General features: G+C 48.6%; 1 protein-coding gene and 3 non-coding genes across 4 annotated transcripts; all 4 read right to left on the bottom strand.

Moving 5' to 3' along the window:
• Positions 1-308: 308 nt before the first annotated feature.
• On the bottom strand, positions 309-2,979 carry LOC147879434 (uncharacterized). Its single transcript, XM_087372193.1, has 4 exons — positions 2,597-2,979; positions 2,182-2,363; positions 1,434-1,884; positions 309-1,059 (listed from the first exon to the last, which is right to left on the bottom strand). Exons 1-4 carry the CDS (start codon positions 2,977-2,979, stop codon positions 309-311), a joined length of 1,767 nt encoding a protein of 588 aa, XP_087228319.1.
• A 3,663-nt stretch (positions 2,980-6,642) lies between these two features.
• TRNAH-GUG (transfer RNA histidin (anticodon GUG)) lies at positions 6,643-6,715 on the bottom strand. The gene has a single exon. It is a non-coding gene; the product is annotated as a tRNA-His (tRNA).
• Positions 6,716-6,863: 148 nt separating this feature from the next.
• Positions 6,864-6,947, bottom strand: TRNAL-CAA (transfer RNA leucine (anticodon CAA)). The gene has a single exon. It is a non-coding gene; the product is annotated as a tRNA-Leu (tRNA).
• A 2,884-nt stretch (positions 6,948-9,831) lies between these two features.
• Positions 9,832-9,914, bottom strand: TRNAC-GCA (transfer RNA cysteine (anticodon GCA)). Its single transcript has one exon. It is a non-coding gene; the product is annotated as a tRNA-Cys (tRNA).
• Positions 9,915-12,211: the final 2,297 nt, after the last annotated feature.

The following is a 12,211-nucleotide window of genomic DNA, read 5'->3' on the forward strand; positions in this document are numbered from 1 at the left end:
TCATTTTTATTCGTGACACCTGCCCATAATGGTTAAACTTTTGGAGGAATGAGCAGGAAGCAACAGAAGCATAAAACCAATAAATTAGAAACTCTGTTGAATTGCATCTTTCTCCGCACTCTGTTTTATCTTGCTTATACGAAACGATTTATTGTTGGAAATTCGTGAAACTTGTGATAAGAGTCAGTTAATGATAAAGATGTTCGGGGAGTTCTTACCCCCCCACGTGACTGTGGGATATCCATCGTATAATAATTGCTTAATATTCGTAAGGGGATTCGGGAAAAGTCGATCCTCTTTCGGGCGAGTCACACTCCTTCATATACATCAGGAGTCCACTGATGAAACGGAACCAGGGAAGGTTTGAAACCCATTCCTACCACAATACACGTGATGGAAATGTATATTCCAATAGAATTATACATCTGGGTAGACACAAGTCCGTCAACTATCTCATCGAGTTGAAATTTTCCACCAGATAATCCGTATGGTGGGGAAAACCCATAAGCTAGAATGGCTGAATTGGCCCCGCCCATTAAAAGGAACTTCATGGTCGCCTCATTAGATCTTATATCCCTTTTCGTGTATCCGGATAATAGATAAGAAGATAAGCTCAGACACTCCAAAGCTACAAAAATAGTTATTGAATCATCTGCACGGCATGAAAACATTCCCCCTAGACCCGCGGTTGATATAAATAACGAAAACTCTGTCAAGGCTATTTTTGCGCATCGTACGTAATCAACTGATAATGGAACAGATAGTAATGGACAGATCAGGAGGAGTAGTCTGAATATATTGCTGAAAGTGTTGATCTGGATACTTCCATAAAAAATTGAAACAGTTTTGGTTTGCCATTGACACAACGAGAGTACTATGCTAATGACTAAGGATGTTAGGGAAATTCGATGAAGCAGAGGTGTATCTCTCCCCTTAGATACTAAATCGGCAATAGCTATTGTTACTAAGCCGGAAATTCTACTAAACTCTGGAAGAATCGAGAAATTATCGCGGAGGAAGAGGGGATCAATACTTTTCGTAGTTCGAAGCAGGTTGATACTTAGAAATGGAGTAACTATTACGGTACTTTATATTGAAACTTCGCTAAAAAAGTCAATAATTTGTTCAAAATTTCCCGTGTCTTGACTGAAAAAACAAACTTTTACATTTAGAGATTCATATTTGACCGATGGATGAGTAGTCCCTCTATAATAAAGTAGAGGGAGAGGGAGACATATATCTAGAGATACCTCGACATTTATAAAACATATCTCGTTAGATATTTCTATTTCTCCCATGTCTCTACTCACTTAGTCTCCACCTATCTAGATGTCCCTGCCATGTCTCGATATGAGTCATGCAAGGATACTACATTGAGGGTTTCAACCCACAAATAGAATAGAAAATTGTGGATTGAAAGGAAAAACTGAGACTACCGTAGATGGGCGAAAGCCTTATTAGCTTCAGCCATCTTATGAGTCTCCTCCTTCTTACGCACAGCACTGCCGTGATTTCTAGCGGCATCCATTGATTCGTCACTCAGTCTTGAAGCCATACTTCGACCTGAACGTTTTCGGCACGCAACCAATAACCATCGGATAGCCGAAGCTTTTCCTTCTGAAGGTAATATTTCAACGGGAACTCGATACGTCGATCCACCTACACGTTTAGATTCTGTTACTATATCGGGGGTTACTCTACGTATAGCTTGTCGCAAAACAGACGGTGGATTCCTATTCGTCTTTTCCTTAATCCGCTTCATAGCCAGGTAAAAAATAGGATAAGCTAGAGATTTATTACCATCCCTGAGAATGCGATCAACCAACATATTCACCAATCTATTATGATAAATTGGATCCGATTCTATATTTCCCTTTCTGTTCGCTACATTGCTCCAATCGAGTATGAGTTTGCAGATGCGTCAGATTTCAATCCTATCTCAACAGTATCCTACAGAATTATTTTGGCTTTTTTACTCCATATTGTGGGGGGGGGGTGGGGGGGTTCCTTAAGCCCCCCCTCTTGAGGTTTCAAAAATCAATCTCTTGGTTCTATCTATTTGGGGTAAAAAAATAGTCTCACTAGGTTCTCATAGGGAGGCTTGGGCCTACCTATCCAGATAATGGCCCCTCTAACAAATAACTACTCAGCTGTCTTCCATGTCGGAGGAGGATAATTCGCCTGCCTCCTCCCGTTCCAGGGCCTCTTCCCGTTCAAGGTCGGAGTAGGAGAATTCGCCCGCCCCCTCCCGTTCCGGGGCCTCTTCCACTTCCATGTCGGAGAATTCGACCGCCTCTTCCCCTTCCGAGTCGTCAATCGGGCGATCGATTGGGAAATCCCCTTCGATTAATGCCAGGAAAAGGCTTTGACAGGGCCTCCACATTAAAAATGCATAATACTGAAGGGTTCGGGCGTGTGCCTGTTTCTCCTCAAACGAAAGTTTGTCGAAGCTCTCCTCATCTAGTGGAATTTTTGGTGATGGGCTAGCTTCCCGGGATTTCGGCTCAACAATCGTTTCTTCTGGTTCTTCCGGCTCCACCTCCTCCCTGAAGAAGGCTTTGGCTGTATCCCCAAGGATACGGAGGTCCGCCCTTACTAGTCTTCCCAGTCGGAAGACCCCTGCCCTTGTCCTCGGCGGAGCTCCGTGTGGATAAAATCAAGCTGGGCGACGGGATTCATTGTTTGACCGAACTCATAAACGTTGGCTCCCGTCGGAACCCCCCGCTTGCATTGGTCTGAAAGATCGGCATAATCTACCAAATCCTGTCGCAGGTAGGCCAATGGGTTTTCTGAATGAAGATTCTCCAAAACCTCTATGGCAGGGAAGGTCATTTTGGGGAGAATCTTTCCTTTCCCTGTGAGTTCCCTATAAAATAGGGACTCGGGTAGGCTTGACTCTGACCCGGTACTACCCGTGCTGGCGCCAGAGAGGCCGGGCCTGTCGTATTCATGGTCATAATCCTGCTCGTGATAGTTCATTTCCCTATATAGTTTTTTTACATTTTAGGAAATTCAGTATCATTCTACGATGATCAAATTTCCAACAGGGGTCCGGGCTGTCGAACCACGTCTCCCGGAAATTCTCAGTACATATGGCGGAAAACGCTTTTCACATATCGAGGTCGGAATGGGATCGGGTGTTTCACGTCTTACTAGAGTGCCCGGACTGTGGTAGAAAATCTTTCAATTCCGTAGTTTCGATCATTATTATACGATAACTTTTGAGCATTTCGGGAAGCGGGTAGGAGGACGCGCTATTCGTTTGCATCCATTGGTTTGTGGTGGGTTTGATGCAGATTTTGACGGAGATCAGATGGCCGTCCATGTACCTTCATCTTTAGAAGCTCAGACTGAAGCTCGTTTTGTTTTCGCATGCAAATCTATGGAAGGAATCGCACTCCGTTGGACGATACATCCTTCGGCACTACTCCAATCAACACTGGCAGCTCGCCTCGCGAATAGTCGAGATTCAGCCAGCTAAACCTTTGCTTCGCCTGGGTTCGGTTTTGGAGCAAGCCTTGAAGATTGCTTGATTTCAAGTCCATGGCTGGTATTAGGGTGGTTGGTTGGCCCACCTTTGAGACAAGACGTGACATGTCCTTTCCCCCAACGGTCACGCACTAATGCCGGGAGTAAATCACATTACGCCCCATGTTTATCTTGTTCGTGAAGGGCTCTCTTGCCGGCATGTTTGGCGGGAATGTGGTCTAAAGTTTAGTTTTTTTTCTTCGCCGAAAAGCTCTCGATACACTGGTGCGTGCATATGGCCGGAAAACCTTTGGTTCAAGATGAATTCGGCCAGGGTGAGAACCGGCGTGTTGGCATTAACGATCATGCTCTCATCTTTCGAATCAGTCGTTACGGGGTCAATGAGCTAGCTCATAGCTACGAGAGAGGTTCCCGCCGGAACGAGGTTCTGGGGTACGAAATAAAGCGACGAGGATCAACGAGTGGGAACGAGAGCATTTTGGTGGTGGTCCTCTGGACCCCTTCGGAAGTTCCAAAGGATACTCTTAGGTGGGGTTCCTGCCGGGCCTTTTGGTGGTGGTCCTCCGGACTGTTTAAGTGTTGGTCCCGGGGGGTACTTGGGTCTCCCATCCAACGCATTTTTGCTTGCGCTAGCGGTTCCTACCGAACCTGACCTGCTTTCATCTTGGAACTCGACCTGCTTCATTCATCGCCGAGGGCTGGGGCACTCGACCGCAAAGGGGGAGAAGCTTTCACGACTTCCCACGGTATGGCCATTACTCTTAAAAACAGCTTGCTGGTTTCACCGTTATGAGCCAGTTATTGAAAAAGCGTTCGCACGCTTATGGGGCAAAAGGCCGAAGGAGGACTCCTTTTCCTGCCTGCCTGTAGGTTTTTGTGGTCCTCCGGACTCCACAAAGTCGTAGCTCTTTGATTTACCCCTAGCCACAAGTCATCCCCGTATTTTGCCACATACGTGGGTTCGGTCCTCCAAGGCCTCTGTGGAGAGCTCAATTCAACCTGCTCATGGCTAGATCAATCGGTTTCGGGTCAAATAGAAACAACGCCGAAGATTCAACCTCGTTGCGCCTACACCTAATGGCTTAAGCCGCTGTTTCCATTTACTCGCTGACCCATTATGCAAAAGGTACGCCGTTAGAGTGTGCCGAGCGAGAGCCGACAACGCAAAGCTTCGCTCAAGGGTTCTATCGAACATTAGTGGCTTCGCCTCCGAAAGCTATAGCGCTTTCTCAGCCTCGCGTATGCGTTCTATCGAACATTAGTGGCTTCGCCTCCGAAAGCTATAGCGCTTTCGGAGCCTCGTTCCTTCGACTGATGGTTCGCATCGGATTTCAGGTTTTCTATTGCACTCCCGGCATATGGCGGGGTCTTTTCACCTTTCCCTCACGGTACTTGTAGTACGCTATCGGTCATTGAGGAATACTTAGGCCGCGAGGGTGGTCCCCCTTAATCACGTAAAAGCGATCATGATTCAAACACGGTATCCGCGTTTTGCAACGGTAATCAAACCTGCCAGGAAAGATCTACGGGGCTATCACCTTCTTTGGCCAGATCTTCCAACCTTTTCAGAATTCCTTGAGGGGGGGTTTCCACCCCCCCCCCTTGCAAGTTCCCCCCCGCACGGGGCCGGGGAAAGCGGGGGTCCCCCTCTCGGGGCCCTTTCCCCTTTTTTTGCCTAATCCGCTTCCGCTCGCCGCTACTAACGGAGTCTCAGTTGATTTCCTTTCCTTTAGCTACAATGATGTTTCGGTTCGCTAAGTTTTTCAAGTCCGAGGCGGAGCCGCAGCACACGGCATGCCCGGCAAGCTTGGATACGGTTTCCCGATTGGAGATCCATGGATCACAGACGGTATCTCCCCATGGCCTTTCGCCTTTGAAAGCGTCCTTCCTTCTCAATGCCCAGGCATCCATCCAATGCATTCTTTTCGATACAGTAGGAATTGAACCTACCGAACACCGTACAAAATCTTAGGCAATGAGTGTCCGGTTTGTGATCGCGCAACACTCAACCTGTGACTGCGTCTCCATTGGTGAACTGAAAACGCCTCAAGCCTTGGGGACTCAACCAGTGAACCTCAGAATTCATTCTTGCCCAGGCCAAGACATTCCAATGACCTTTCGGTCGTCGAAGCGCAACTGCAAACTCCCGATCAATTTTCATGGATGATTGGTGACATTGAAGAAAAAAGCCGAGGTTCCATCCACTACCAGATGAATGAGAATTCTGCGTGGGCACTCGGGTGTTTCACCTCATTTGATTTTCGATCCCTTGACACCAAAAATACCGCCGCGTTCGGATGGAAACGCGTGGTAGCGTTTTCGCCACGGAGGTAGGAAACGCCTTAGTTGAGAGAGATGAAGAACGGTAGGCGTTTTTCCCGAGGCGGACAAAGAAGTCTGAGAAAGCGCTGGGAACCCCTTTCATTAAAGTGCCATTCTCTTGTAGAAATTTCGTTGTGCCGGCACTTACCTCGCCTAGGGGCCTCTTCAGTCCCCGGGCAAACGGGTTCTCAGAGGGGATCTGGCAGAAATGGATAATTTCATATATGATGGGTGGGCTGGTGGTAAAGTCTTTAACTGGATTGACTGTTCCAGGTTCCGTAGCTTCACCTCTTCCCAAAAAGAAATTGAAATCTGCTAAGAGGAAAAACCTGAATGGAATGGAATGGAATGGAATGGAATGGAATGGAATGGAATGGAATGGAATGGAATGGAATGGAATGGAAGTACCAAACTTATACTCCGAAACGATATGAGCTAGGAGTTCGAGATTCCTCTTGAAAACAGAATCCCAGCGGTTCCCCCGGCGTGGGGGGAGTGTGTAATCCTAGCGGAGCTAAGATCACAGCGCGTGATGTTGCGTGGAAGCTTGTTGCCCACTACCCCATGCCCGGGATTCCGATCCCGGCCCCCCGTCGGTTTTTTCGAATCTCTGGCCACAACCAAGAAATAGGACATCAAGGCAATCCACCAATCAATCCCCTTGCCCGGCTTCGGTCTACAGCTCGGCCTGGCTGAACGTCTTGGTTGGCGTTGATTGGTCTTCTGTTTTGGGCTTCGACCGAAGGTTCTCATCCTCCTTCGAACTCTATTTCGCTATGAGGATAGCAGCGCAAAGTAGTCGGGATTCAAGCGTTGGGATGATGTGTTTTTGGCGAATAACGGGATTCGAACCCGTGTTTTCAAATTCACAATCTGACACTCTGACCCATTGAGTTATACTCGCCCTTGGGGCTCCCCGCAAGCAAGCCCCAAGGGCCCGCCCAACAAACCAATTCAGACACGCCCATACTCGCTATCGGATTCGAACCGATAACCCTTGAAATGGAACAGATTCGAAGTCTGTCGTGTTTACCAATTTCACCAAGCAAGTATGCTCACTATCGGACTCGAACCGATAACCCTTGAAATGGAACAGATTTTGAGTCTGTCGTGTTTACCATTTTCACCAAGTGAGCAAACGGGGGAAGCAAAGCTCCGGGGGCGGAGATCAGAATCTCTTGCTGCTCCGCCCGACCCACCCGGGCCCCCGTCCGCCACTTTCTTCTCTAGACACCCCGGCTCCGCTAGACGGAGCTTGCTCTGGCTTGGCCGGACCTGCGGTTCTTTACCGAGGGCGGGAGGGATTGAGGCGACCATGCCGACCTGGAGCAGCAGCCCCCTGTAGCTGGCTTGAGGTCGCCCACGCTTTCTCGTGTTTATCAACCCTTTCGTTTTGCCTCCTCTTTACCGATTCATACCAGTCCATCTACGATCCGAGTAACCTTTTTGCCGAGTGTGCTTGGCGCAAAGCCCTTTTTCCTGAACGAGATATAAAAACTCGGATTCTTATTATTATTATTGGATTACTACTATTCTACTATTACTGTCATTCCCAATTGATATTATCATCAGATTCCCATTATCCTTATCACTATCGGATTATTAGAATTATTGCCCTATTCCTGGCAAGGCGGAGAACCCGGGAAGAAACCCAATCCTTTGGTCCCTACCTTTGGCCTTCATCCTTTACTAGTATTGGAGCGAAAAGTATTGACCCATACTTTAGGTAGGTCACGGAGTGAGACCTCGATTTGTTGAGAGGGCCACTTCTCCCGGGGAACCGGAGGGAGGAGGAGTTCTGTTTCGTTGAAACGATGCCCTACAGGCACTAACCTGAAGGGCTGGCAAGTGCCCCGGAGGTGCACCAAGTACCTACCCCGGAGACCTACGGAGAGGTAAGTAGCCCGATTGCCAAACCGACCTACGGGTAGCCCCGGGGGGCTGTCAAGGTAACCCGCCCGAAGGGAAGGGCAACAAGTAACCCAAGGGGAGTGTGGGGGTAGCCCCGCCTCGCAGGCGGGGTGGTAAGGTAGCCCGGTGGCCCCGGGATGAAGCGCTATCCCGGGCCGGCTCCCAGGACCCCCGCTCGCCCCTATGCTATGGGGGGCCTCTCTGTGCCGGGGAGTCCCCTTGTGGTTGGCTTTGCAGGTCGGCCTGCCGGCTCCCCTCTCGGGGTATTGAAAATTACTCGACCGAAGGGAAGAGGCCCGGAGTAGGCGGGTCCAGCTGGTTTTGGAAGCCGGTTGGCTAGAAGCATATTCCTGGGCTTCGACTCGATTTCTATCGATTCCCTTCGATTTCCGTCTTGGTGATGTTCCCCATAGAAGCATGTTTGATAAGCGCTTGTTTCGATTCCCGTGATTCGGGGCGATCAGCAGAGGCCGGGTCTTTCTCTTGTTATGGAGTCGGAGCATTGTGGGATAGAATTTCTATATGGAAGGCCTTCAGTGATCAGTTTAGTTCGACCTCGCGTTGGCATCGACCACTGCTCATCAATTGCATCGACACTACGAACCACGAATTGCATCATCAAGTAATAGTTGTGGTAGTTAGCCTAAACTTCTCAAACTCACTCCTTGGCCTAATAGGCTGAATTGATGGGAAGGCCTAACTGTTCAAATTATTGGTGATTCAGGAAGTCCTTGTTTGTGCTGTTTGTGGATGAGGTCCATATTGATCGTTTAAGTGCAGGTTTTCCGTTTTAGTCGGATACCTCCATGTTAGTGAGCCATGGTTTTGCTAGAGCGAATAGGCGTCTACGGCTATAACCGTCATCCAGCCTTTCCTAACGTCATCTGAGCAAGGGAAATCTTGATTTCCCAATTTACCGGGGGGTGGTTTAGAGATTAAGATCCTAGCCATGAGGATAGAATAGCTGAGGGCTACGAGGTGGATCGTTAGATGAACCGATAGGGAACATCTAGGAGGGTGTGGATCTGACGATCGAGAGAGTGGGACAGAAGCCGGGTAGGATATAAGCTATCTTTTTCACCCTGTTAGCCAGGGGTTAGCAGTATTTAATGGAAAATTGGGTAAAAAGAAAGAAAGTTCCTAGCTGTTCGACCCCATAGGTTGGAAGCTGTATGCTTCCGGCTCGAAGCTAGAAAAGGAGGATCATGGAAAAGCTGTATGTCGGAAGTTGGATCCTGGCTGAGCTGTTCAGAAAGACCGATTCGTAGGGAATGTGCTGATCGAAGGCTTTATCCAGAGATCGAATGGTAGGCATAGAGCATTTCGTCGCCCGAGAGGCAACTACGTGGTCGAGATATACATTGCTGCTGGGATTGAATTCCAGAAGGTTCCTTGGAGAAGCCGAAGCCTTGCTCTCGGGGGTATCCTTTCTGGCCGGTGCACATCGCTCGCTCGCAGCGCAGGCCAAGGATCTTTGCTTCTAGCCAACCTTGGGCCAAGGATCGGATCTTCCCGTTGCGTGGCTGCCCCGATCGCATAGCTTGCTTTCGACAACAAATAGGAATTCCCGTCGTAATGAGTAGGCTGGTTTATGAAATCCGAGATCCGAGGCACACTCCGCCCTAGAGCTATACACGCGCACAGGCCAACACTTTTTTCTATTCTATTCTATTCTATTCTATTCTATTCTATTCTATTCTATTCTATTCTAAAGGTCATTCAAACCAGAACAGAAACCAAATGCGGGCAATTTACAACGCAAGAAAGACAACTCGACTTTGGGGCACTCCGACAACCACCGGCACCATCGGGGAATCGAACGAAGAGAGTTCGTCCGCTAGGTGTGGTCGAACTGAGGCATGAGGGATATCAAGTAGTTACAACATTAGAGACCAGACATTCGCGTTCGCGGGATGACAGCGATCAAACTTCCTCGCTTCACTCAGTAATAGGAATCATAGGATCCTCCTCCGCAATTTCTTTCACTTGGTCAATCAAATAAGGGCTGGCCGGGGCTGGCTGGTTAGATATTGGATGTTCGAGCTTCCCTCCCCGCTCCCCTCTCATTCTTCGGTTGCTTCGCTTCTCTTTCCTAATTTGCTTCGGCATTGGGAGAGGCAGGATTCGAACCTACGTAGAAAACCTTCAACAGATTTGCAGTCTGTCGCTTTTAACCACTCGGCCACTCTCCCAGTAAGCTTCGACCTTCTGAGCCGAGATCGCGAGACATTGATAAATCGGTCAATCCACACGTCCTAACCCGTTCCAATGGACTAATCAAACAAGTAGAAGTTCGAGGAATCAAACAAGTAGAGGCATTCCCCAACGGTATATGATCCAATGTGCACTTTCTGCATCCTACAGGACTCGAACCTGTGACCTTCAACTTAGAAGGTTGTTGCTCTATCCAACTGAGCTGAGAATGCTGTACATTACTAACCACTTCGCGAAGAAAGAATGGGAAAGATGGGTACCTTTTAATTAATTAACTTTTTAGTCTCCATTCCTTATATACTACAACCGGACCGCCGCGAACACTGATAAACGCGCGTTCTGAACAAGCAGCCACTGGGGGTGACATAGACATATGTATACTTCCATATCTGTATGTCAGTTATTTCGGCCGTCGGCTGGGCGGCATTGAAGAGATCGGGAGTCAAGTCTGAATAGCGGTAACGAATTTTCGTTACCAATCTCGCAGTAAAAAAGCAAACGAAGATTATCGTATAATAATCCATGAATATTCGAAAAAGCGTAGCCATTCATATTACACCTTTTACTTAATAACCACCTGCGAATTGATGACCTCCTTGTGGGGTTGGTAGCGATCGAACAATCAAAGGCTAAGTACCAGCTGTATTTGCACTTTCTCTGTTCGGTGCTTTTGTCGTTAGCACTCTTTTGTTCATTAATCAAGCGTGTTCGTTCCGTCCGGGCATCCTAGTAAGACGCGGAACACCCGATCCCATTCCGACCCCGATATGTGAAAGGCGTTTTCTGCCATATGTACTGAGAATTATCGGGAGACGTGGTTGACAGCCCGGACCCTCATGCACACTCGTGCTGTTTGTCACTAAACATTCGAAAAAACGAATCACAAACACCCTTTAATTTAATTCCCGAGAGGGGAATGAATTTATGCCGACAATGATGAGGGAGGGTTTTGATGGGGCCCGACCCTTTTTCCCATGAAAAAAAGCGAGATAGATTAAAATTGGTAAATCGATCGGCTGAAAGCCGAACGTTTGCGGTTCGAACCCGTCTTGCCTGCCTCGGTTTTGCACCTTCCGTACAATTGAATGGTCATTTGGTGGCGCTAGCCATTCTCCAATTTTGGGCTTAATGCTGGTATGTGGCATTTATTGACCGATTATTCGTTAGAGATGGGCCTTTTTGAAACTTTTTTTAAGCACCAGAAGCCTGCTGCGAGCACAACCAAGATTCGCAGCGGAATTTTTATGTGTGTTCCTGCTAGTGAGAGAATTTTCAGCTGCGGCGAAGTGTCCGCTAGCAGCATGGTGGGCGGACCGGGGCCGTTTGGCTTTTGCCAGCAGTGAAAGCATGAATCGCCTACATTAGTAGCGGGGTCGTCGGGGTAGCGTATGATCTACGCTATCCCCTTCGGCCCCCCCGGGGCTCGTCGTAAGTTATTGCTTAGATGGCAAAATCCCCCAAAACCCTTGATCCTGGCTCAGAATGAACGCTAGCGATATGCTTAACACATGCAAGTCGAACGTTGTTTTCGTCCTTACGGGGCCACCAACCGCAAAGCCGGTTCCCCCCCTTGGTGGTTGGCTTTGCCTTCTTCTTAGGCAAAAAAAAGTGGTTTGGATTCGGTGAAGCGAAGCGTTTTCTGCTTGGTGGGGCCCCCCCCACCCCCCAAACAGAAGTGTACCACCGGCAGGATCCGCCCCGCCTTTGCTTGTCTTGTCAAATGCCCCACGTGAGAACAGTTGGAAACAAAGTGGCGAACGGGTGCGTAACGCGTGGGAATCTGCCAAACAGTTTGGGCTTTTTTCTCTGACCGGGGAAACGCGAAGCGCAGAAGGTCTTCCGACCGTCTTAGCCTTTGTTCGTTTCGCTAACCAAAGTGCTTGTAGCTCAATTGGATAGAGCACCAAACTACGGATTTGGGGGTTGAGAGTTCGAATCTTTCCAAGCATGGGTCGAAAACAACGCGTAGCGTTTTCACAGGGAAGCGCGCAGCGCCCCGCCTATCGATCAACAAAGGAACGTCGATAAGTCATCAAAGTTTCAAGTCAGTGGTTCCAATCCACAACGAAGCCGCGGAGAAAGCTATAGCGCTTTCTCCGCTCCGCACCCGGCTCTGGTTCCGCTGGCGGAAATAGCTTAATGGTAGAGTATAGCCTTGCCAAGGCTGAAGTTGAGGGTTCGAGTCCCTTTTTCCGCTTGCAGAATTACGTCCTACGGCCACTCGGGTTTTGTTCCTGACGTTTATCAGTTTCTCGGGTTGTGGCCGGAGGGTTCC

This window comes from Dipteris shenzhenensis, unplaced genomic scaffold (genome assembly GCF_047967505.1).
Source record: "Dipteris shenzhenensis isolate YYH24624 ecotype China unplaced genomic scaffold, Dip_SZ_1.0 scaf0015, whole genome shotgun sequence".
Lineage (NCBI taxonomy): Eukaryota > Viridiplantae > Streptophyta > Polypodiopsida > Gleicheniales > Dipteridaceae > Dipteris > Dipteris shenzhenensis.

Bases quoted from the DNA above. Each gene is read 5' to 3' on its own strand.
- LOC147879434 (XM_087372193.1), bottom strand. From the start codon at position 2,979: ATGAACTATCACGAGCAGGATTATGACCATGAATACGACAGGCCCGGC. The intron at 2,364-2,596 runs GTAAGGGCGGAC...GCCCTGTCAAAG, and splicing joins TCTTCCGACTGGGAAGACTA to CCTTTTCCTGGCATTAATCG. The intron at 1,885-2,181 runs GCGAATTATCCT...GGAGCAATGTAG, and splicing joins CCTGGAACGGGAGGAGGCAG to CGAACAGAAAGGGAAATATA.